The sequence below is a fragment of the Scyliorhinus canicula genome, chromosome 5 (assembly GCF_902713615.1).
Source record: "Scyliorhinus canicula chromosome 5, sScyCan1.1, whole genome shotgun sequence".
In the NCBI taxonomy this organism is placed as follows: Eukaryota; Metazoa; Chordata; class Chondrichthyes; order Carcharhiniformes; family Scyliorhinidae; genus Scyliorhinus; species Scyliorhinus canicula.
The window spans coordinates 168,235,555-168,262,049 of record NC_052150.1 but is presented as its reverse complement, the minus strand read 5'-3'; the positions used below and the strand labels follow the sequence as shown (position 1 = coordinate 168,262,049).

Here is a 26,495-nt window from a genome sequence, read left to right as displayed (position 1 = left end):
TTCCCTTTTGGAAACGAAGGGTGGGATTCTGAGTCTGCGTCATCCGTCAGCGCTAAATCCCGGGAGAATCGGGAATGAGATTGTAATTTCAGATTCTCCACGAACCTTACTAGTGTCGTAATGATGTTCCGGCCCAGGAAGTTCTGGAACCTCACTTAAATATATTAGCATCTTATTAGCGGGCCCTCTCACTGGGACATCCCTTGCACTGAATATTCAATGTCCGTCAACAGGACATCATGCCGGCGTGATTTACAACAGCTGTACGAAAACGAGAACCTGCCGACCCATCTCTGAAGGGGATATCGGAGGTGAGCATTTAGGTCGCTGTTACCCTCCAATTGGAGGGGGGAAGCAGAGAGGATGTGGGGAAAGCAGATACGTGCAACCCAGCATTTCAGGGGCTGGGGTCACTCACAAGCCCTACTGGCCCTTCATTTTAAAAAAAAATAATTTTTATTCAAATTTTTCAACTACAAATTTTCTCCCAACAATAAAATAAACAGAGTATAAAAATAAACAGAAAGAACACCCCCCCCCCCCCCCAATACAAAGCAATAAATTAATAATAATACAAAAAAAAAGAAAGTAGCAGACAAACAGTCGCAAAAACAAACCCCATTAATAGATCCCTAACCCCCCCCCCCCCCCCAACCCTCTAACCACCCTCTAACCCTCCGCCAGAAAATCGAGAAAGGGCTGCCACCACCGGAAGAACCATTGTACCGACCCCCTCAGGGCAAACTTGACCTTCTCCAGCCTGATGAACCCGGCCATGTCGTTAATCCAGGCCTCCGGGCTCGGGGGCTTCGTGTCCCTCCACTGCAAAAGAATCCTATGCCGGGCTACTAGAGACGCAAAGGCCAGGGTACCGGCCTTTCTCGCCTCCTGCACTCCCGGCTCCGATGCTACCCCAAAGATCGCGAGCCCCCAGCCCCTACCGGCCCTACATGGCTGTGCAGTTGGCAAACCCTTGTCCCCCTCACTGGGCTTGAGATGATACTTCCACTGATGGAATGGCCTTCTGGAGTGGCAGCTGAAAGTGGGAAGGGATGGGTGAGATCACAGGGTTATGCGCAGGGGGCGACAGTGTGAGCCCTTGGCATGGGTAGAGTGGGGGATTTTGAGATGGTATGTTTAACAGCAAATTGAGGGTAGGGGGACTCTCACACAGGGACAAGGATGAGTACAATCACAATGAACCCCACCCTCAGGCTGCAAAGCACATTCTCAGGGTATGAGCAGTGTAGAAGCACAAAGCCACTGGTTATGGAAGCCAGGCTTTCAGGGAATAAAGTATAGGTGGCTGGTCGTTCAAGTTGAGCGGCTTGTTTAATCTGTAGCCCATGAGGCCCTGGAGAATGGTGGTGTACTCTAAGGATGAAGGTCACTGCAAACTGCAGTCTAACATGAATCAGGTGTGCCTTACATGCCAGAGGAGGAAGTCAGTTGCCCAATTAGCTCACTGACACTTCCGTGACAAGTCAATTGTGCCAATTTAGTCAGTATTGCAATGTATGAGTGTGCCACTGATTGACACCCACTACTTAAGCCTTTGGGAGCTGAGGCCCTAAGCATTGAACTCCAAGGCTTACACTCTTACTGCAAGGCCCAGGAGGGTTACAGCGCTCATCAATCGCCCAGTTCAGAACATGAGGGATGAGTTTGGAATGCAAGTTCATTGAATGCACTCAACTACCTGAGCCTTCACCTTTGGTGGATGGATGGCCTGCTGAGGCTTTCGAGGGTTGAAACGATCTGTCAGGTGGAGTTGAGAGGGACCATTGTGGGGATATGGGCATTGTGTGAGAGGAGAGGGAGTGAGGCTCTGTCTAAAGATGTTTGCATCAGGGGATTATGCATAGGTGGCTGTGGGCCAGGACATTACCAGGACTCCTCATCGCTCACTATTCTGTTCTCTTCCTTTCAGTTTGCTGATTGAGAGAATAATGGAGCTGGCATTTCTATTGATAGATGTGGAGCAGCAGCAGTGACATGCGGCTGAATGCGACCATACTAACACCCTACACAGAATCAGCCCCTGATCAATCTGGTGCAGGGCCACAGATGGAGTAAGCTTGGAGGAGACAATACAACTATTGGTCTAGTGTTGGAGAGCTTCCCACCTCCAGATGTCAGAAGTTCAGTGCCAGAGAAGGCTGCACAAACCATGGGGGATGGTGGACCACTGTGCCAGAAGATGCAAGGGTTGGCACCACATGGACATGGACTGGCCACCACCTGTGGCCCTGAAAGTCAGTGCCACACTGAACCTCTGTGCCAATGGCTCGATTCAGGGCTTCATTGGTGACAAGTGGCATCTCCCAGTCTGATGCTCAAGGGAGGTAACAAAGTCACTATTTGTGAGGACACACCGGTATTTCAACTTTGACTGGGACCTTGCGACCCAGGAAGTCAGGACCATAGCTGGCCTGTCCCAGGTGCAGGGTGCCATCGACCACACCCATGTAGCTCTGTGTTCCCATGGAGACATGGGCGATGTTTATGAACCACAAGGGACACCAATCCCTGTTCAGGTCATTCATCACCACGCCATGCACTTTATCCAGGTTTGTGCCCATTTCCTAATGAGCAACCATGACACCTCCATCTTGGGATGCTCACAGATCTCAGCTGTTTTTAAAGGAGAACAGCAGCTGGAGGGATGGCTCCTCAGGGACAACATGTGCCCACTCAGGAGGTGGCTGATGACACCAGAGCAGAGGCCCCAAACATCTCCTAGGACCCGCTACAACGAGGGCATGCATCAACTTGTGCAGTAGGCAATTTGACTGCTGGAGTTGCGGTTCTGGTGCATGGATCACTTGGACAGTGCCCTCCAAAACAACCCCCAGAGGGTGTCCCCCATCATCATGATCTGCTGTGCTCTGCACAATCTGGCACTGCAGGGGGGTGAGCAGCTGTATGAGGAGGACATGAAGGAGCATCGCATCTCCTCGGATGAGGAGGAGGTCAGCGAGGAAGAATCCCAGGCGGTGACCAGGGCCCATATGGGGGCAAGGTTAGGGACGGCCAAGACCAGGACATCAAGACCTCTCCCATCATAGGGTCTTGATTCTTCTCACTACTGTGGTGCCTGTGGGAGGTCATCATGATGGTCGCACCATTAAAGGGCAGTGCGGTAAAGGGTTTGGCCTGATGCTGCAGGAGAATAATGTGACCTGCAGAGAGAACAGAGCGATGTTCCTCTAATGCTCTGAACAATGTCTGACTCCTGCCTGACAGAGAGCTGAATGCGACCTGCCATTGAACGGACTGATCTAAGGCCCAGAGAAGCTGAATGACACATCTCAGCTGCTACTGTCTCCTCCGAGATCAGGGGTCCTGGTGTGTTTCTCCACCTACTGACGAGGTGGACAGGACCTTTCCCGCTTTAAACCGATGGCATCCTCATAACTAAAGAATGGATGGTGGCTGTCCAGCCAACTGAGCTAAACTGAACAGGCTCAGGGATGTTAATGATTGAGGTTATTGTTACTTAATATTTCAATGAGATTTTGGAGGCACTGTGACTAGATCCCAATCAAAGCATCCATTGAAACATTAGGAGCTGTTACTCCTGAATCCACATGTCTACCTGAAAGTTCTATTTAGGATCTTGATGTTGCAACAATTTCCTCCGCTGTCACAGTGTTTGGGGTGGGTTCTGCAGGTCATGAGAATATTTCATCAACATGTTGCAGATGTGGAAATCCTCTCACTTATTCATAACCCAACCATAAGTGTAGAAACTGCCTCCACTGCCATCCAACCACATTGACATTGATGCTTCCGATCATTTGCCCTTTTGAAGAGATCCTGGACCCCTCGACCTAGAGAGATTCTTCCCTCCCTGCGAAGAAACAACCGTCTTCTTCGCTTCCACTACTAGGTCTTCATTATGACAATTGCAGTGATGCGTCTGCTGATAATCCTTTTCACTGTTAGGGTAATCCCTCACAACTGGGTGTGTGGATACTGGTGCTCGAGCAGCTAAGATATCAGGACAGAATTGGTGACCGTGTGGTAGCAGTTGTTGTAGAGTTGCTCGGACAGTTATTTCAGTGACCGACCTCTTCCTCTAAGATATCCCCTCACTCTGAAAGACCAAAGAGCTTGTTTAATTGTACACACAACAACGTTTTCCCTTTCGGATTGGGTGAGTATAAGGGCATATCATTAGTTTAAAAAAGCATAAGAAACTGAAAATGCACACGGTGGATCACGCACGTCCTTCCAGCTGCCCCACATAATGTCCAAACATTCTGAGAATGAATAAATAAGAAAAACACCGGGCGCGATTCTCCGATGCCACGCCGGTTGGGAGAATAGCGGGCCGCGCCAGTTTTTCACGGGACGCTGGTCCGATGTGCTCCCGCTATTCTCCCAAATGGCCAAATGTGTTCCATCATGTTTCGCGCGCAAAAACACGGAGAATTGCCCGATGCACCCAAAATGGCGATTCTCCGGCACCCCCGCTATTCTCCGGCCGGGATGGGCCGAAGTCCCGATGTCGTGACGCCAGGTCACGCCGTTGCCGTCCACGCCTGCTTTTTAAAGTCGTCAGCCAGTCGTGCTGGCTGACGAGCAGTGAGGAGGTGAGCGGACCGTCCCGGAGTCTCCGCAAACTGGGGAAAGCATCCCCGAGAACGCAGCAGCCAGTGGGAGGGGGGGGGGGAGAGGGAGAAGGTGGGGGGGGGAGAGAGGGAGAAGTGGGAGGGGGAGAGGGAGAAGTGGGAGGGGGAGAGGGGAGGGGGGAGAGGGAGGGGGGAGAGGGGGGGGGGGGAGAGGGAGGGGGGGAGAGGGAGGCAGTGGAGGGGGGAGGGGAGAGGGAGGGGGACGAGGGAGCGGGGAGACGGAGAGCGGTGAGAGGGAGGGGGAGGAGGGAGGGGGGGAGGGGAGGGGGGAGAGGAGGAGAAGTGGGAGGGGGAGGGGGGGACGAGGGAGAAGTGGGAGGGGGGGGAGAAGAGGGAGGGAGGGGAAGGGGGAGGAGGGAGGGGGAGGGGAGGAGGGAGGGGGGGAAGGGGGGGGGGGGGCGGGGGGGAGAGGGAGAAGTGGGAGGGGGCGAGGGGGGAGCGGAGAAGTGGGAGGGGGGGGAGGGGGGAGAAGGTGGGAGGGGGAGGAAGTGGGGGAAGGGGGAGACGGGAGACTGTGAGGGAGGGGTGAGGGGGAGAAGGGAGACGAAGTGGGGGGGGGAAGGGGAAGGGGTGGGCGAGGGGAGAGGGCGGAAGTGGGAGAGGGAGAGGGAGAGCCAGTGGCTGGGGGGAGAGGGAGAAGTGGGAGGGGGAGACTGGGGCGAGGGGAGAGGGGGGAGGGGAGAGGGGGGAGGGGGGAGAGGGAGAAGTGGGAGGGGGGAGAGGGGAGAGGGGGAGGGGGGAGAGGGAGAAGTGGGAGGGGGGAGTGGGGAGAGGGGAGGGAGAAGTGGGAGGGGGGAGAGGGGAGAGGGGAGAGGGAGAAGTGGGAGGGGGGAGAGGGAGAAGTGGGAGGGGGGAGGGGGAGAGGAGAAGTGGGAGGGGGAGAGGGAGAAGTGGGAGGGGGGGAGAGGGAGAAGTGGGAGAGGCAGAAGTGGAGGGGGAGGGGAGAGAGGGAGTAGTGGAGGGGGAGAGGGAGTAGTGGAGGGGAGAGTGAGTAGTGGAGGGGGGAGGGGAGAGAGGGAGTAGTGGAGGGGGGAGAGTGAGTAGTGGAGGGGGGAGGGGAGAGAGGGAGTAGTGGAGGGGGAGGGGAGAGAGGGAGTAGTGGAGGGGGAGGGGAGAGAGGGAGTAGTGGAGGGGGGGAGAGTGAGTAGTGGGAGGCAGGGGGAAAGTGAGTGAGTGGAATGGGTCGTCCACCCCCGGCTGCAACATCTCAGCCGCCCGGCCATGGCAGGACGGTGACGAGGACACGGCCGCTGGTTGCCCTGTGGCTGATGGGCACAGGGCACAGGCCACTGACGCACCGGTGAGGAGGACGTTCTTAACTGACCATTGGACGCAGAAAGTGACCAGGGGTTAGACTGGACGTGTGTCCGCAGCGCAACCAGGCCACCGGGACACACAGGTATCCTGTGGCAGATGGACGAGGTGTTGAATAACCTCCGTCTAACCTGTCGTTTCTCTGCCCCCCACCACCCTTCTGTAGGTGACCATAATGTATTCGAACAGAACGGCGATGTTCAGCGCAGTGGTTGGGGCCGCTGAACTACAATTGGACATCCAGCAGCGTCCACAGCCACATCCCACAGTGGATGCAGGGGCAGCTGCAGCAGCAGAGGGAATGTCCGCGGAGTGGCCCGTCGTCGAGCAGCATGGGGGGGGAGGAGGAGGAGGAGGAGACATTGATGGTGGAGCCATGGCACCAGAGGCGACAATCGAGGCCTAGGTGTACCGTGCCCGGATCTCTTTCAAGACACTGCCGGACATCACCTGCAGGAGGAGACTCCAGTTCAGCAGAGAGACGGTCGCACATAATCTGCCACCTCGTGGCGCACCTCGCCCCACGTGGAACGGGAGGAGGACACGCGATCCCGGTTGCCGTCAAGGTGACGGTGGCACTTAACTTTTATGCTACCGGCTCCTTCCAGTCTCCGAGTGGGGACCTATCCGGGATCTCGCAGGCATCGGTCCACAGGTGCATCCGGGATGTGACCGACGCCCTGGTTTGCCTTCGCTGACCGCTACATCACCTTTCCCGAGGATCCGAGCAAATCAAGAAGCACCAGCCCGTGGATTTGCCAAGGTGGCCAGGATACCGATGGTCCAGGGTGTGATTGATTGTGTTCACATCCCCATGCGCCTGCTGCAGGCAACAGGGAAGTGTTCACAAACAGGAGGGGGGACATACTCCATGAACATCCAGGTGGTATGCGACCCCCAACATGAGGATCATGCATGTGTGCGTAAGGTTCCCTGGGAGTGTGCCTGATGCGTACATTCTTGCGCAGTCATTCATCCCTGCCATGTTTGAGGGACGGCCCCCCCCCCGGCTGAGGGGCTGGTTGCTGGGCGACAGGGGTATCCCACGAGGTCTTGGCTGATGACGCCTATACGGAGGCCTCAGACTAACGCGGAGACCCTTTACAATGAGGCCCATGCAGCAACCAGGGGTATGGTGGAGCGCTGCTTCGGTCTTCTGAAAATGCGATTCAGGTGCCTGGACCGTTCCGGAGGGGCCCTACAGTACCAGCCCGACAGGGTCGCTCGCATTGTTGTGGTCTGCTGTGCGCTGCACAACATCGCGATGCAGAGGGGAGATGCCCTGGTGGAGGACTCGGAGGGAGAAGCCACTGGCAGTGGTGCTAACGCTGAGGAGGAGGAGGAGGTTGAGGAGGAGGAGGATGTGGAGGAGGTTGGTGGTACGTCGGGCGCAGCACACAGACACGACCCGGGTGCTGGTAATGTTCAGGAGGCTGCACGACGGCACTGGCGAGGACAGCGGGCACGCGACGCATTGATTCACGCATCGCGTGCGACGGCACCGCTGAACACTACCACCTGCATTGCCAGTTGTGCAGACGGCCAGCACACAACTCCCACCGCCCCCCCCCCCCCCCACCCCCCGCACCCCTGCTCTGCGTGCACTGCTCCACGTCGACATCACCCGTACCACTGCGGCACAACGGTATGGCACAACATTGATGGCTGTGTCAGCGGGTGTGATCAGTGCCATGTTGAATGATGACAGCCCGATCTGCGATGAGCTGTGAGCTCAGAATCGTTAGACAATGTCTGACTCATGGCAATAGCTGAACCATCCATCTCGGTGGTCGCTGAGTTCGTTAGGGACATTCCATCACGTGCCCGCGTGGGGTAGCTGTGGGAGGGGGTGGGGGGAAGGGACTGCACACCCAGCACCGAAGTTTCACCGCTCGTCAACCCCAGCGACACTCGGTCACCATCATGATCACCATGGCAACGGAAAAATCACATAGTCTTACAAGTTAGGTGCAACAGTGAGTTTAATGGTAAATATTAAGTACAGATGCCCTAACCCCTACAACTAAACTGTGCCCTTCACCCGTGCCAACTTACTATGTGTCCCTCTTCATTGCCCTACCACTACGTCTAAGTGAATCCCCAGATGGTACAGCAGGAGTGGAGGCAGACTGCTGACAATCACCCCCTGCGACATGTCTCCCCGTCAGCACTCGTTTCCTGGGGCGACCCAGCCTTGATGGGCCCGGCTGCTCCGCGGGCGTTTCGGATGACGTGGTGCCATCCTGCTCTGCCCGCTGCCCACCCAATGCACCAGGGATGGGACGGGGGGAAGACGAGCGTTCAGGGACGTCCCGTGATGGAGTTAATGGGATGGGCCTCAGAACCTCCTCCTCCCTCGGGGAGCCCAGTGGCCCCCGGGCCTCACTGTGGGATGGAGGTGCGAGCGGGGAGGTGCCCCGTCGTCCCACCGACACCTGGCGTTTCCAGTCCTGGAGGCCTGCAACGGTATCCACCAGGTCCGAAGGTTCGCTGAGACGGAGTCCAGGGAGTGAGACATTCCCGCCAGGGGACTGTGCGACCTCAACCTGTGAGTGCGCGACGCCATCCAGAACGTGCGTCAGGCGGTCGATGCTCTCCGCGACTGACTGCTGGGACTGTGCCATGGCCTGCTGGGACTGTGCCATGGCATGCTGGGACTGGGCCATGACCTGCTGAGACTCGGCCAGGGCCCGTAGCGCGCCGGCAATGTTATGTTCGCTCTGGCGCATTGCTGCCTGTGAGAGGGCAACCCTCTCCAGGGCCATGGATGACGCGTGTACATTAAGCCCAACGCCTTGCATAACCTGACCCATGGCCGAAACTGTTTCACCCATTGCCTCGACCGCGGACGCCACCCGTGCGGTGTCGGCCTGGGTGGCTGCGATGAGCGGCACCACTCCCCACTCCTGGACGTGGTTTGACTCCTCTAACTGCATCTGCAGCTGCTGGAAGACGGCCCTCATCCCTTCATTGTGTCCCTGGGTTTCAAAATGCATCGGCTGTCCAGGTGGGTCGAGTAAATCCAGGAACCCGGGAAACGCCTGGCCGCCAGTTGGATGCTGGGCCTGGGCTGCCCTCTGACCGTCCAGCCCCTCGGCTGCTCCGACCTCCACCTGCTGTACCGGCTCAGCTGTGTGGTGCACACCAGACCGTGACCCAGGTGTCATCACTTAATTGCCCAACCGAGGTGAGTGTCTCTGGGATGGTGGATGGTGTGGGAGACAGCAGTGCCGCAAGCTCTAGGTCCTCGTCTGTCCAAAAATCAGGAGTGTCCTGGTCCCAGTCATATCCCAGCGCAGGGCGCACGCGACCCATGTCTGGTTCTGCATCAGGTGAGTCCGTTGACTGCGTCATCGTCCTCTGTGCGTCCTGCTCGAGAGTCCTGGATTTGGACGATGGCACTCCTGGCTGACCTTCTGCCACCCTCTGGCGTGCGGCCCTGGGTGCGGTGGTCGTCGCGGATGGTCGCCTGTGTGTGGCACCAGACGGCCCTGGACGTTCGTCAGCTGGCCCTAGGGAACAGAATAATATGGGGTTAGACACGCTCAGCCGGGCGTAGGATGGTCCAGTGGGTAGAGTCTGAGGGCACAGAGGATGGGAGGTCCAGTGGGTAGAGTGTGAGGGGACAGAGGATGGGGGTCCAGTGGGTAGAGTGAGGGGACAGAAGATGGGGGGGGTCCAGTGGGCAGAGTGTGAGGGGACAGAGGATGGGGGGTCCAGTGAGCAGAGTGTGAGGGAACACAGGATGGGGGGTCCAGTGGGTAGAGTGTGAGGGGACAGAGGATGGAGGGTCCAGTGGGTAGAGTGTGAGGGGACAGAGGATGGAGGGTCCAGTGGGTAGAGTGTGAGGGGACAGAGGATGGAGGGTCCAGTGGGTAGAGTGTGAGAGGACAGAGGATGGGGGGTCCAGTGGGTAGAGTGTGAGGAGACAGAGGATGGGGGGTCCAGTGGGCAGAGTGTGAGGGGACAGAGGATGGGGGGTCCAGTGGGCAGAGTGTGAGGGGACAGAGAATGGGGGGGTCCAGTGGGTAGAGTGTGCGGGGACAGAGGATGGGCTGGGGGTGGGGGGGGGGGGGGGGGGGGGGAGGGGTGTCATGCAGGGCTGTCTCACTTGGTTCTGCACCTCCAATCCCGCATTGCGCGACCTCCCGGATGGCAGATCCCCCAGCAAGGTCCAGTGCCCTCTGCTCGAACACTGTCAGGGGGTGCGGAATGGGTGAACCCCCTCCGGTCCTGTTGCGCTCCTGGGTGTTGTGAGCAAGTCTTGTCCTGTTTGAGGGGGGGCATAGATAGACCATCACAATTCAGCAGGGAACATCAGGCGTTCAAGATATTGGCACAGGGTGGGGGGAAAGTTGCAGCTACACCATGGCATCTCTCCAGGGGGGTCGCAGCGCTCATGTGGGTCTGAACAACTTTGTTAAACCACCCTCCACTCACTTCTCAGCCCCCCCCCCCTCCCCCTCGTGCCCGGGAGGGAGGTGTGTGATGAGGACATTGGGGGGGGGGGGGGGGGTGATGAACAGACCATGGGGGGGTGGGATGGTTGTGACCCGGGGGCACCCTCGTGGCACTTACCCTGGCAGCCCTGGCGAGGTCGTGGAAGCTCTTGCGGCACTGCTCCCCACACCGAGGGTCTGCCCCACAGCACTGACTGCCGTGCCCAACTCACGCCAGGCCCGTCGCACATCGCTGGAAGGGTGGCGATGCCCTCGTCTTGGGCAGATGATGCCCCTGCGCTGCTCCACCTCATCGAGGAGGGTCTCCAGGTCCGTATCACGGAACCTCGGGGCGGCCCTCCGTGGCTCCGACATTTCACCCCCTCCCTTGTTGTCGTCGCTCATGCCCTTTTACGACGCGGAGCGGCGTCATTTGGGCGTCATTCGGCCGTCAGTCGGGCGTCGCGGGCTTCAGATGTCACCCCCCTATGTTTCCTGTGGCCCCGCTCCTAGCCCATTTCCGGGGCCAGAATCGATCGTGATCGGGGCCGTTTCGCGCCAGCGTGGAATTTGGCCGAGTTCACAACGACTTTCCCGATGCGGCGCAGCATCGGAGAATCGCGCCCGCCATTTGATATAAAAAGGAGTGGGGACTCCCAGTGCTCAGAGTTCCTGTGCTCCCAGCTCTCAAAATAGCCCAGTGTTCCATCAGTTATATCTGATAGATCAGGTTTAACAGGTTGCTAAATAGTAGGATCCAAACTGCGATCTCAGAAGAAAGATCTAATCATGTTAAAGGGTTTATTCAAGTGTGACTCCCTTACAAAATGGCTGTAGAGTTAGGGGTGGAGGAGCAAGGCAGTATTCTTTGTGGGACAGATGGCAAAGATCTTCCCCAGATACGACCAGTCACATTTCTACGATTTGCTGCCTTTTGGGCAGACAGGCAGTGCCAATGCATTGCTAACTTTATTCAAATATATATACCTCCCTCTGACCCTGCAAGCTTACTGTGTTGATGCATTCCAACACTTAGATTTGGGTGTGTGCTGAAGATTTCCATCTCCACTTCATTTAACTTTTTGTTCCAGAAGGGGAAGCATGGTGGCATAATGGCTAGCACTGCTGCCTCATAGCTCCAGGGACCCAGGTTCAATTCCCGCCCTGGGTGACTGTACGGGGTTTGCATGCTCTCCCCGCCTCTGTGTGAGTTTCCTCTGGGTGCTCTGCTTTCCTCCCACATTCCAAAGATGAGCAGGTTAGGTGGAATGGCCCTGTAAATTGTCCCTGAGTGTCCTGGGATGTGCAGGTTAGGTGCGGTTACAAGGATAGTGCAGGGGAGTTGTCCTAGGTAGGGTGCTCTTTCAGAGTGTCGGTGCAGACTCAATGGGCCGAATGGCCTCCTTCTGCACTGTCGGGATTCTATGGACTCCAAGATGGCACCTCAAATCATTGAATACTACCTCATAACTGCACTTGGATGTCAGTCTAGTTAAGGACTGAAGGTCAGGGCTTGAACCTACTGAAAACGTTTAGTTAGATTAGGGGTTACAATGGTGCTAAGTGGAATCTAAAATGGCTTTATAAATGACAATATTGCTTAAGTGCCTGTTTCAACATTGGTTATTTATCTGCTTCATTCATAATGATTTCAATAATGAGCACAGTCATAAACCACTGGAGTATATTTAGTTTGATCTTTCTCTAAATTTTATTTGCATTTTAGGTTCATGATGGTGAAGCAGAGACAGACCCTCTAATCGGCAAATTCTGCAATGCAACCGTCCCAGCTCCCATTACCAGCACTAGAAACACATTGTGGCTTAAGTTTAAAGCAGATGCTTCTGTTGCAAAAGGAGGTTTCCTTGCTCTATATGAAGTTGGTAAGGATTCTCTTTTACTTTTATTTATAAAATCTGGTCAATGATCGAGCACAACAGTAATGTGTGCCAAGCCGGCCTTACAAGTACCATGGCCATGGTCAAGTTTTGATTTGCTGTGGCATGAAATGATAGAGCACAGATGGGTACTAATATATTCTCACCGGGTAAGCTCCTGAACATGCTGTTGCATTCCCATCCATATAAGCATTCCAGTTTTTTTATTCATTCATGGGATATGAATGCTGCTAGTAAAGCCAGCAGTTCTTGTCCATCCCTAATTACCCTCTCAAGAGGGTGGTGGTGAACAGTCTTCCTGAGTCGCTGTAGTCCACCCTGCTATGATCCCAACTAATTGTAATACTGGACAAGTCAGATCCCAGATTGAAACCTGGCTTGTCAGATCTTAACCTGCATTTTTTTTTACAACCGTGGAGGTCAGTTACTGAACAGAGGTCTGCTGATGAACTTTAACACAAAAAATAAAACATTCATTAAACAAGAAAAATGAACTATATTACACGAGACATTAAGGTTGCAAAGATCTGAACACAAACACAAGAATATGATTCAAATGTTCACTATTCCTTTGCTCCAGGCCTCCTCAGGAGGTCGGCATAGTTACCAGTCTTCAGTCAATTCTATTCACTCCATGTGACGTTAAGAAATGGCTGAAGGAACTGAGTACTGCAAAGGCCCTGACAATATTTCAGCAATAGTAGCAAAGACTTAGGCTCCAGTATGCTGCACCCTAAGCCAAGCTGTTCCAGTACAGCTACAACACCGGCATCTACCTCGCAATGTGGAAAATTGTACAGAAATCTCATGTACACAAAAAGCAGGACAATTTCACCCCCCCCCCCCCACCCCATCCTCATCCATTTGTCTACTCTGGATGACCAGTAAGCAGATGGAAGGGAGCACTCAACAATGCATTCAAGTTGCCTTTCTGTCCATGACATCTTTGTCAATCTCCACCTATTACTGGCCCCCTATCCAGTCCCACTGCTCCACGTGCTACAACAGTATTAACCTGATCCTATTTCCAGTTCTCGCTAGCTTTGATAAAGAGTCATCCTGACTCGAAACAGTAGCTCCCTTCTCTCACCACAGATGCTGTCAGACCTGCTGAGATTGTCCAGTATTTTATATTTTAGTTTAGAATGGTTTAAATGTAAGAGCAGGGAGGTTATGATGGAGCTGTGTAGAACACTCATTAGGTCACAGCTAGAGTATTGTGTGCGGTTTTGGTCGCCACGCTCGAGAAAGGGTGTAATTGCATTAGAAAGGGTGCAGAGGAAATTCACCAGGATGTTGCCTGGGCTGGAACGTTTCAGCTGGGGTTTTTTCCTTAAAGCAGAGGAGGCTGAGGGGGGACCTGATTGAGGTGTACAAAATTACAAGTGTCATAGATAGGGCAGTTAGGAAGGAACTTTTCCCCTGAGCAGAGGGGTCAATAACCAGAGGGCATTGATTTAAGGTAAGGGGCAGGAGATTTAAGTGGATTTGGGAGGGAACCTTTTCACTCAGAGTATGGTGAGAATGTAGAACTCACTGCCTGAAAGGGTGGTAGAAGCAGGTGCCCTCATGACATTTATGAAGCATTTAGATGAGCATTGAAACTCCATAGAATACAAGGCTATGGACCAAGTGCCGGAAAGTAGGAATAGAATAGATAGGTGCTTGCTGGCCACACGATGGGCTGAAGGGCCTCTTTTTTGAGCTGTAAAACTTGATGACTCTATAACCTCCATAGATCAGTTGGGCCAAATGGCTTGTTTCTGTGCTGTACATTTTAGACCATATGTAACAATAGAAGAAAAATTAGCACAGAAAAGAAAAAATTATATTAAGTAAAAGAACATCCAAAAAGTAGTAACATAGAGAATTAGAAAAGAATGGTGGCATGTGGCTAGTTAACATTATGCTTGTTTTCTTTAAACCTATAAAAGTACGTGGGTAAACTCACTGACCTAGCATTCCAAGAAACTGAGAATGGGATGTTTCTCTGAACAGAGTTTCTTTTTGGAAAGAAAAATTGGTCAATGTGTCCTATTTAAAAAATGAACGTTCTTTCCTGTTTTCAGTACACCTTTTCTCCTATTCACATTTGAATACAAAATCCTGTGAGCAATTAAGACCAACAAAGGGAAGAGATTTTTGTATATCAGTCTGAGTGGAATTGAAATTCGGGAAGAAAGGACTTTGATCATCTGAAGCACTCTCATTGGTCAATCCCCTTAAAATAAAATGACATCAGAACAGATTTAGCAGTGTCTAATATATATGAAACTATTTGTGTAAACCAAAACAACATACAGCAACATCATGTGCAAATTTGGGCATTTATATTTCAGACCAATACCATTTTACCAAAAATCCATTCCCCATTAGCATTCTTTTCTGCGAGTAACATTTAAAAATAGCTTCCTGCACTGAAAACAAAGGGAGAAATAGTTCACATTTCTAAAGTTCTGATGTAACAGCTTAGTTGTAAAAGAAAACATTCATTTGCACAGTTAGCCTTTTGAGAAAATGCCTTTATCTGGTTTTCTAGGGTGGATACCATAATCTTTTGAATATAACACACACAAATATCTTCGACTCAAATTTAACAACAAGTCTATATTTATACAGCACTTTTAATGTAATTGAACATCCAAGGTGCTTCGCAGAGACTAAATAAAACAAAATATAAAACTTTTTTTCCCGGATCCACTTTTACCAAACAGTGGACCTTCGGGAACCCACGCCGGCTGACCTTCGCGACACACCATTATCACTTACCTTTAATGCTGCAGGTGAGCCTGCTTGGCCCTCACAATCTCACGTGCTTCGTCATTCAATGTTACATTTCTGCTAAGGACTTCATCTGATCATTTAAGTTCGTGCTGCATCCTTTGAAAAAAATCAAGTGTTTGCACTCGAACTCGCCTTTGAAGATTTGAGGGTTTTGAACTTTAATTTGCCAGTACTTCCCTGCATATAACACACATGGGGCTGGATTCTCTATTATTGGGACCATGTCCCCACGCAGGCGTCAAAACGGCAGAAAAAGTTGGACAAAGGGACGCAGGGGACTAGCAGGGACCCGGAGTAGATCTCGCAGCTTTTGTTGCAGATATGGGCCCTTGCACCTCTGAGTCAGAGGCCGTGCATGTGCACAGCCGCAGCCTCCAGCGGCCTGCCGTGCTCCATGGCGGACTCGGACCCCGGAGCTAGGCCCAAAAAAGAGACCCCACGACAGTCGCACGCCCGACTCTCAACCCCCGCACAAACACTTCCCGGCCACCTATAAGGCCAACATGAAGGGAACAACATGTCTACCTCATACGCTGCAGGAAAGGATGTCCCGAAGCGTGGTACATTGATGAGACCATGCAGTCGCTGCGACAAAGAATGAACGGATATCGTGCGACAATCACCAGGCAGGAATGTTCCCTTCCAGTCGGGGAACACTTCAGCAGTCAAGGGCATTCAGCCTCTGATCTCCAGATAAGCGTTCTCCAAGGCGGCCTTCAGGACACGCAACAACGCAGAATCGCGGAGGAGAAAAATATAGCCAAGTTCCGCACACATGAGTGCGGCCTCAACCTGGGATTCATGTCGCATTACATTCATCCCCCACCATCTGGCCTGGGCTTGCGAAATCCTACCAACTGTCCTGGCTTGAGACAATTCACACCTCTTTAACCTGGGGTTACCCCTATCTCTGGATCTGTAAAGACTTGATTACCTGCAGACGCTCGCATTCTAAGCATTGTCTGGCATCTTTGACTTTGTCTATATATATGTTTCTGGAACATACCTCTTCATTCACCTGAGGAAGGAGCAGTGCTCTGAAAGCTAGTGTTTGAAACAAACATGTTATACTTTAACCTGGTGTTGTAAGACTTCTTACTGTGCTCACCCCAGTCCAACGCTGGCATCTCCACATCATTCCTGCTTTCCAGAAAGCAGTGACACAAAGTGATGACTGTAGTTTTCTTCCAGTATTGACATGTGTCAACTGTATTAACTGGCTTCATTTGATCAGTATTCCTTCATCGACAGGCCTGACCTGGCTTCCCTCTCACTGTCTAGTGGCTGCATCCACCCCAGTCACAGACTGCTGACCACATGATCAATATTTCACATCGTGGGAGTGTAAGCGGACGTTGTACTGGCAGCTGAACAGCTTGAGCCCGGAGCCGCAGGTCGCATACTGCCGATTGGTGGCGGTGACGAGTCAAGCAGCGCGCAGAGGATGAACACCAGAGCGGAGCTCCAAGCTGGCTCCACCGTTAGCATTGCGTGGCCATGTCAACGCTCGCGGTCATTGGGGTCTTCGTCCCGCAATCAGGAACGCCACAACCGATCGCTCCACGACCCACCTGACACCCGCCCACGACCCACCCGCGGGTCATGACCCTGAGTTTGAAAACCCTGGGCAGGATTCTCTGATCCTGAGGCTAAGTGTTGACTTCGTCATAAACGCCGTCACATTTCTCAACGGCGTCAACATGGCCTTAGGAGCGGCAATTCTGACACCTACAGGGGGCCAGCAGGGCACTGGAGTGACCCATGCTGCTCCAGCTGCTGATCCCTGGCATCAGATGGGCACCACGGGCCTGCGCATGCGCAGTGGGACCGGTGCGATTGCTGCGTATGTGCAGTGGCTGCCTTCTCCCTGCCGGCCCCGATGCAACATGGCGTAGGGCTACAGGGGCCGGCGCGGAACAAAAGAGGCCCCCAGCCTGAGAGGCCAGCCCGCCGATCGGTATGCCCCGATCGTGGGCCACGCCGCAGCGGAGCCACCCCCCCGCCCTGGGGTTGGACCCCTCTCCCCCCCCACCAGGCCGCCCCAGATGCATCCACGCCAAAAGTCCCGCCGGCTAAGAGCAAGTGTGGACGGTGCCGGCGGGACTTGACTTTGTTAGTGTGGCCGCTTGGCCCATCCCGGACTGAGAATCGCCACAGAGTGGCCCCCGACTGGCGCTGCGCTGACCGCGCCGGCACCAATGGCACCAGTTCTCCGCTCTCGGGACAATCGGTGGACCGGTGTCGGGGCGGCATGGCACGATTTGCGCCGGTCCCGGCGATTCTCCGACCCGGCCCTGGGGTGAGAGAATCCCGGCCCCTGTCTTAAAGGAGCAACAATATTTGGCAGGAACTGATGCTGCTTGAGGATAAATCAACATCTGACATGTGGGAGACTTTCAAACATCAGTTGATTAGAATTCAGGACTGGCATGTTCCTTGTGAAGGTGAAGGATAAGTATGGCAAGTTTTGGGAACCTTGGATAACAAGGGATATTGTGAACCTTAAAAAAGAAAAAGGAAGCATTTGTAAGGTCCAGAAGACTGAGAAGAGACAAATCCTGGAAGAAAATAACGAAAATAGGAAGGAACTTAAGCAAGGAGTTAGGAGGGCTGAAAGGGGTCATGAAATGTCCTTGGCAAACAGGATTATGGAGCATCACAAGGCATTTTATCCATTTATAAGGAGCAAGAGGGTAGCCAGGGAAAGTGTTGACCCACTCAAGGACAGGGGAGGGAATCTATGTGTGGAGCCAGAGGAACTGAGCGAGGTACTGAATGAGTACTTTGCATCAATATCCACCAATGAGAAGTACTTGGTGGATGATGAGTCGAAGAAAGGGTTTGTAGATAGTCTGGGTTATGCCAATACAAAAAAGGAGGAGGTGTTGGGCGCCTTCAAAATCATTAAGGTAGATAAGTCCCCAAGGCCCGATGGAATCTATCCCAGAATACTGAGGGAGACAAGGGGCCTTGGCTGCAGGTGAGGTCCCAGTAGATTGGAGAATAGCCAGTGTTGTTCCTTGTTTAAGAAGGTATCTGGGATAAACCAGGAAATGATAGGCCTTACGTCAGTGGCAGGGTAATTAGAATATATAGAATATAGAACAGACAGTGCAGAAGGAGGCCATTCGGCCCATTGAGTCTGCACCGACCCACTTAAGCCCTCACTTCCACCCTGTCCCCATAACCCAATAATCCCTCCTAACCTTTTTGGTCACTAAGGGGCATTTATCATGGCCAATCCACCTAACCTGCACATCTTTAGACTGTGGGAGGAAACCGGAGCACCCAAAGGAAACCCACACAGACACGGGGAGAACGTGCAGACTCCGCTCAGACAGTGACTCAGTGGGGAATTGAACCTGGGACCCTGGCGCTGAGAAGGCACAGTGCTATCCATTTGTGCTACTGTGCTGCCCTAAATTATTGGAAAAGTTTCTTAGGGATATGATTCACTCACATTGGGAAACAAGTTGACTTACTAGCGATAGGCGGCATGGTTTTGTGAAGGGGAGGCTGTGTCTCACTAACTTGATGGAGTTTTTTGAGGTATTGGCGAAGATGATCGAGGAAGGAAGGACAGTGGGTGTTGTCTACATGGACTTCAGTAAAGCTTTTGACAAGGTCCCTCATGGCAGACTGGCACAAAAGGTGAAGTCACATAGGATCAGAGGTGAGCTGGCAAGTTGGATTCAGAACTGGCTCGGTTATAGAAGACAGAGGATATGGATACTTTTGAGAGGCTACAGAAGAGAGTGTTGCCTGGTTTGGGGGGTATCAGATACAAGGAGAGTTTGGATAAACTCGGATTCTTTTCACTGGAACAAAGGAAGTTGATGGGCGACCTGATAGTGGTTTACAAAATTATGGACAGAGTGGATAGTCGAACACTGTTTCCCAGGGTGGAAAAGTCAATTGCTAGGGTCCATAGGTTTACGGTGCGAGGGGGAAATTTAGAAGAGATGTGGGAGGGAAGCTTTTTTTTCTATTTTTAAATAAATTTAGAGTACCCAATTATTTTTTTCCAATTAAGGCTCAATTTAACATGGCCAATCCACCTACCCTGCACATCTTTGGGTTGTGGGGGTGAAACCCACGCAGACACGGGGAGAATGTGCAAACTCCACACGGACAGTGACCCAAGGCCGGGAATCGAACCCGGGTCCTCAACGCCGTAGGCAGCAATGCTAACCACTGTGCCACGTGCCTCCCCCGAGGGAAGCTTTTTAAGCAGAGAATGGGGAGTCAAATGCCTGGAATTCGCTGCCGGAGAAGGTGGTGGAAGCAGGTAAAATAGTGGCGTTTAAGAGGCATCTTGACAAATACATGAATAGGATGGGATACGGACCTTGGAAGTGCAGAAGGTTTTAGTTTAGACAGGCAACATGACTGCCACAGGTTTGGAGGGCCAAAGGGCCTGTTCCTGTGCTGTACTGTTCTTTGAAGTAAAGGGCGAGGACATGGAGGAATTTCCAAATAAGGTTGAAAATTTTAAAATTGAAGTTTTGCTTAAATCTAAGCCAGTGCAAGTCAGTGAGTGCTGACATGGTGGTTGAACAGCTTTTGGGATGGGATTCTCCGCTACCCATCGGGGCGGGGGTCCCGGCGGGATGGAATGGCGTGAACCATTCCGGCGTCGGGCTGAACCAAAGGTACGGATTTCTCCGCACCTTTCGCAGCCAAGCCCTCACCTTGAGGGGCTAGGCCCGCGCCGGAGTCGTTGCCGTCCTGCCGGCTCACGTGGAAGGCCTTTGGCGCCACGCCAGCTGGGGCCAGCGGAGGTCCGCGCATGCGCGGGAGCGTCAGCGGTTGCTGGCGTCATCCCCTCGCATGCGCAGGGGGGGGGGGGTCACTTCCACGTCGGCCATCGCGAAGGCTATGGCCGACGTGGAAGGAAAAGAGTGCCCCCATGGCACAGGCCCACCCGCGGATCGGAGGGCCCCGATCGCGGGGCATCCCCCGGGGCCAGATCGCCCTGCACCACTTCGGCCTGACCAATAACTTTAAATAGATTTTGGTTATGGGAGCACAAGGGTCCACTTTACAGGTGTGGTGCAACAGAAAGCTAAAAGTGTTTTTAAACAAAACACAATGTTTATTCTATGAATCCAGTTAACATTTTTAAACACACACAGTAAACATCTTAGCAACTATCAACTCAATACTCCCCCCAAAGAATACAGTACTCTATAAGGAACCCTTAATCTTTCCTTGCAACATCCATAAAACAAAAAACCCTTTTTACAGAACGACAGCAGGTTTAAATTCTCTACTGAGAGCAGTTATCACTGTTAAATTAGCAAGAAGGCATTCTTTTCCTACAGAGAGAGATCAGAATTACATCTTGCTTCTCTGGATGCAGCTCCCAATCTGCAAAACAAAACCAAACACGCCCTGTAGCTGCCAGCCCAAAGCGAAAGTAAAGCAGACAGCCACGCTCTGACATCACTGCAGCGATTTGATAAACCCCATTTCTTAAAGGTACATCCACTACAGCTATTTAAGAAACATCAATTTCTTAAAGGTACTCTTAAAGGTACTTTCACATGACATTTGAAGTCTGTCTGGAAGCCGTGAGTGGCCTCTCCCAGCATCTGCTGCGCGCGTTGCATTCGAGCGAGAGTGCAATGCAACCAGTAGATCACACCCATGATTGGAGGGATTCAAACATGTAATTTGAGGAAAGATTGGCACGCATTAAGGAGGTGTCAACATATTCAAGAACTTTGCAGAGAAAAGTATTCTGCTCCACCTTCTCCACCACATTTCTGTCCCTCTGCAGCTGGGAAGAAGAGTCATATGGACTTGAAACGTTGTGCATGATTTAATGGCTACTTTGCACTTAAGCGAGAGTGCAACAAGGCTGTTCAACACAGGAGAGGACAAAATCGAGATCCTCCCTGGGCCCGATCTAACCAGGCCCCTCCCATTGGTGAAATCAGGATCCTGCCTTAACGTGGCAAGAAACCAATAATCACCACTTAAGCCCAATCTCCATACAATTAACAGGAGTGACTCCCTATCTATCCCATGGTCTAATGGCCTCCCCAGCAAGTGGCCACGTGGGCGCCGATTAGTACTCCTTTTTAAAAACATGAAGCTAGTGGAAGGGCTGCTGAGGGGACCCGAGGAGGTGAGTAGCCATCTTTGCTCCATGACAATGTGCCTGGGGGTGCTGGGCCTGCTGCCCCGGCGCTCAGAGGGAGTTGGGGGAGCCCCCGGGGAGGCCAGCCTCAGTCAGGGTGGGCTGCCCTCGGAGGGAGGTGGGTGGGTGTGGCCGCCATTGGGCTGGGCTGAGCAGGGTGGGGTGGGAACATGGGTGTCTCAGCGCCCACGGGCCCTCCATGCCAACCCTTGGATCATCTGTTCCGTGGGGCAACCCCAGCCCCTCTTCACCCACTCCACAGACAACCCATAACTCCCACTGACCACGGAGGCCTCTGGCCGCACGGCTGAAGGCTATTGCTAATTGGGAATTGGCAATCATAGTTAAATGAGTGCTTCACACATCCCAAGTGTATTCCCGTGGGTGGGCAGGCTATATAGCATGTGGGGGTTATTGCCTAGCATCTCAATAAGAGCGTGATACCTGAACACTGCGGGAGGCAACACTAAGACAGAACAGCCAACATTCGAACACCCAGGCATCCGGGAGTTGCGGACATCACTCTGGATGGCCAGCGGCGTCGAAATGGAGATCCTGTGGGAGAATGGACATGTGGTCAGTGGGAGGGATGGGTCATTCTGTATGGCATTAACAACTCATGTTGGGGGCCAGTAGACCCTCAGCTCTGCCCCATATGTTCAACCTCTACACTGGTTACTTATCTGTCCTGGGCCACCCCCGTGGCCTCCAGTGCCCGTTCCTCATAACGTTAGAGTCCTAACATTAGTGGGGGCTCAGGGGAGCTCGGGGTGGGCTCACGGCTTGGGGGGGTTGGGGGTCTGGTACCAACTCACCCATGTGGCCGGTGAAGGTTGTTGATCTTCTTGTGGCACTGTGTGCTGGTCCTCCTGGTCACACTCCCCGAGCTGACGGCCGCTGCCACTTCCTCCCAGCTGGCACTGGCTGCCTTGTGGCTGACCCTTGGGAAACAGGGTATCCCATCTGGCCTCTACCGCGTCCAATAATCTGCCCAGTTTGGCAACCCGAATCATGTGGCACGGCTGCAGACTGAGTGGGGTTGACTGTGTAGGATCGGTTTACGTGCTGTTCTCCCTTGTTAGCTGGCGACTGGCAAGCGTAGGCCCTGCGGATTTGCCGGTGGGAACATCAGTTGCGGCAAGAAGCCCATGGAGCCTCGTAATGTGGACGCATATGGTTTTATAGCGGTGACAGCCTTGCCAGGCCGAACGTCAGGAAGCTCGCCAACACACTTAGAAACTTTTCCGTTAAATCGCACCCATTAACTCTCTTTCTGTCTCCACAGATGCTGCCAGACCTGCTGAGTCTTTCCAGCATTGTGTGTTTTCAGTTCAGATTTCCAGCTTGCGTAGTGTTTTGCTTTTATATTAGAAGTGGGGTCGTAGTTTGCAAAGATGCAGCGATCAAGTGTTTTTTTGAGGAGAATTGTGATGACAGTAGATTTGAAGGAGGAAAAACCCGTGAAGCAGGAGAACCATTTAAAATGTCAGTCAACATGGGAGCCGAGAAGGGAATCTGAGTGGTTAGTGGTGAGTTCCCTTTTAAATCTAGAATGATGTGAGAATGGTGAGCAGTTTTAGCCAATGAGAACAGGAGCTGATAGTGTTTTAAGTGATGTCACCAGATCTGTTCAAGTTTGTGTCCCTTGGCCATAAAGAGGCAGAGATGACGAGGGTGAGAGTAGTGGTTTTATTGCAGACTGAGGCATCAAAGGTAGAGTGTGGCTGAGCAGATGGATAGAGATGTGGTGAACAGCGGGCAATAGCTAGACAGTACAAATCTTGAGGGTGGTTCCAATTTAAATGGGGGAGACTTTTTCTTCAGGACGAATACGGGAGGAAGTAAAGCTTGGCGGAAGAAGCAGGGTGTGTGGGTGGAAAGCGATATTAAGAAGTGATCAGAGATGGCCTTATCTGTGATTGATACTATGGGAATGGTCAGGGTCAACCATCTTCAGCAGTTTCATCAATAACCTCCCTTCACCATGAGGCCAGAAGTGGGGATGTTCACTGATGATTGTACAATGTTCAGTATCATTCACCACTCTTCACATACTGAAGCAGTCCATGTCCAATTGCAGCAAGCCCTGGAGAGTACTTCAGCTTGGGCTGATAAATGGCAAATAGCATTTGTGACACACAAGTACCAGGTAACGACTATCGCCAACAAAGGGGAATCAAACCACCTCCCCTTCACTATTGTTATCATTGGAATACCCCACTATTGTTATCATTGACCAGAAACTGAACTGGACCAACCATATAAATTGTAGCTAAAATTCAAGGCTATGGGCCAAGTGCTGGGAAGTGGGATTTGTAGATTAGAGTAGATTTCTTTTGCCAGTGTAGGTTTGATGGGCCGAAGGGCCTATTCTGTACTGTATGATTCTATGAAAAGCGCAGATGAAAGTCTGAGTACTGTGGTGAGTAACTCATCTCCTGACTCCCCAAAACTTGCCCACTATCTACTAGGCACAAGGAAGGAGTATAATGGAATATTCCCCACTTGCTTGGGTAAGTGCAGCTTCCACAAGATTCAAAACGCTCAACACCACCCAGGACAAGGCAGTCCCCTTGATCAAAATCCCATTGAGTAACTTTAATTTCCACCACCATAGTAGCAGCTAGGGAATGGGACTAGCCAGGTTAATCTTTTGGGAGCTGGTGCAGACCCGATGGGCTAAATAGCCTCCTTTTCTGCTGTAAATAACAAACAAACAAACATACAGTGTGTACCATTTAAAGATGCACTGCAGTAACTCAGCAAGGCACCTTCAACAGCATCTTCCAAACCCATGGCCTCTACCACTGAAAAGGACATGGGCAGCAGACTCAAAGGAACACCACCACCTATCTGGGTGCATTCTATCCGGCTGCGTCACAGCCTGGTATGGCAACTGCTCAGCCCAAGATCGCAAGAAACTGCAGAGTGTGGTGAACTCAGCCCAATGCATCACACAAGCTTGCCACCCACACATTGATTCTGTATACACCTCTCACTGCCTCAGGAAGGCAGACAACATTATCAGAGACCTCTCCCATCTAGGCATTGTCTTCTTCCAGACCCTTCCATCAGGCAGAAGGTACATAAGTCTGAAGACTCGCACATCCAGACAAAGGAACAGCTTCTTCCCCACAGCGACAAGATGCCTCAATGACTCCCCCTCGGACTGATTTGTTCCCTGTAAGAACACCATTCACGACACCCTATGTTTCTCTTGCTCATGTATTTGCTTTGTTTGACCCCTTGTTCCGCACTGTAACCAATCACTGGTTGTCGATGTACCATTTGTCAATGTTCTCTGCTGGTTATTCTTTTGTCTACTACATTCGTACTGTGTGCGGTCCCTCGTCCGCAGAAAAATATTTTTTACTGTACTTCGGTACATGCGACAATAAATCAAATCAATCAATCAAACAATAAATCAAACACCTGTAAGTTCTCTTCAAAGTCACACACCATCCTAATTTGGAAATATATCGCTGTTCCTTCACTGTCACTGGGTCCAAATCCCTGAACTCCCTCCGTAGTAGCACTTGTTGGTGTATCTACACCATATGGACTGCAGCAGTTCAAGAAGGCAACTCACCACCAACTCAAGGGCAATTAGGGATGGGCAATAAAAGCTGACCTAGCCAGGGATACTGACACCCCATGAAAGAATTAAAAGAAAAGGATGGCAAAGTTAAGTGGGTGCTATGAGCATGGGTTGGGGAGTTTACATCCAGGTGTGAAGGGAAGATGGGTGGAGGGGTGGTAAACTTAGAAAAGAGAAGGTGATGAATTGAGCTGGAGGTTAAAATCCCCCAAGATGAGAAGTTGCCTGATCGAGAAGCATTTTACTACACATTTTTAGAGAAAATGCAGTATCCAAATAAACATTTCATTCCCAAAATACAAATAAACATCAACGCTATAGAACTATTAATATATGGTGATGGTCACCTTGCAAGAATTACTGTCACTTTTTCTTTTCCATTTCTTGCACTATCTGCTGGCCTTTTCCTGACTCCAGCTAACACCCACACATGTACATATTCCTGCAGGCTTGTTGGATAATAACAGGGTGGAACCCCTGGTTGATTTCATCCTGCCTCACCCCAGATCCACCACTGTATAGTAACATAGAGTGATCTCAACTGGATTCAATTAACAGCACACACAGTGAGGAGGGGCGGAGGGAGATCTGGAATCTGCTGAATCAGTAGTTCAGTTCCACAGATGAGCAATTCATCACCTTCTGAGCAATTGGAAAAGAATTCCGGTCACTAATTTTAAGCTACAATGTTTATCCCGTTAATGTTATGCTTTTTTACGATTTCTAAATTGTTTCCTGATGCTTCTACACAGCATGTGGTGGCACACTGAATGGCAATGGAATAATAAAGTCTCCTTATTATCCAAACTCGTACCCACATAACAAATCTTGCGAGTGGATTATCAACCAGTCAGAAGGACAAGTGGTCACACTCAACTTCATTTCCTTGGACATTGAGGATGCTACAAACTGTAGCCATGACTACCTAGAGGTATGGGAGCAAGAATTCTTGATCATGCCATAAGTGAAATCAGAAATGACACAATAGTTACTATCCACAATTTGTAATTTATCAGGCTTAAATCTGCCTCAAAAACATGATCAGACATTCATCTTCAAGACATTAATAATATTGAAACACGATTTTTGTTTTAGAACTCAGATGATGGTGCTAATTAAGAATAACAGCTGAAATAACTATACCTGCATCATTATTCTCAGTTCGAGAGGAGGAATTGTTACCCTTTAACTGTTTAAAAATGTAGATATTAAACAATATGTTCATTATCAGTTGAAACCAAAAGACAGGTTTATGATTCAGGTACAATCCAGTTCTGATAAAGAATTTCAATTGAAATGTTCAGTCAGATTTTCACGGAGCTGTCTCAATAAAGGCTGACAGGTGCAAGACCTGCAAGTCCCATCCCGCCATTTATGGCACATCCCATTTTTGCTGGTGGGTTAGGGTGTGAATTGCACATGGGGAAACCTGAACTCAGCAGGGCCATTTGAACTTAGTGCTGAGTTCACACAGACGCAGTTTTCGCTGTAGCAAGGACCGAAACATGCAATGTGGGAGTCATAAATTTTTTAGATTATACGGAAATACTTTAGAAGGACAGGTCTATAGAACTGTCGGGCTGTGAAGTTATTTAACTCCTCAGCCCTTTTGAAACTAAAAAAAACGGCTGCCTGTATCAGTGAGAGTTGAAAAAGAAGTGTTCTATCCGTTGCAATAGT

General features: G+C 51.6%; 1 protein-coding gene across 1 annotated transcript in view; it reads left to right on the top strand.

Moving 5' to 3' along the window:
• cubn (cubilin (intrinsic factor-cobalamin receptor)) overlaps nt 1-26,495 on the top strand; it is a 450,080-nt gene that overhangs the window by 59,522 nt on the left and 364,063 nt on the right. Inside the window, exons 12-13 of the mRNA XM_038796451.1 lie at nt 12,117-12,273; nt 25,568-25,746. Coding sequence (XP_038652379.1) covers nt 12,117-12,273; nt 25,568-25,746 — 336 coding nt within the window. The remainder of the gene's footprint in view (nt 1-12,116; nt 12,274-25,567; nt 25,747-26,495) is intronic.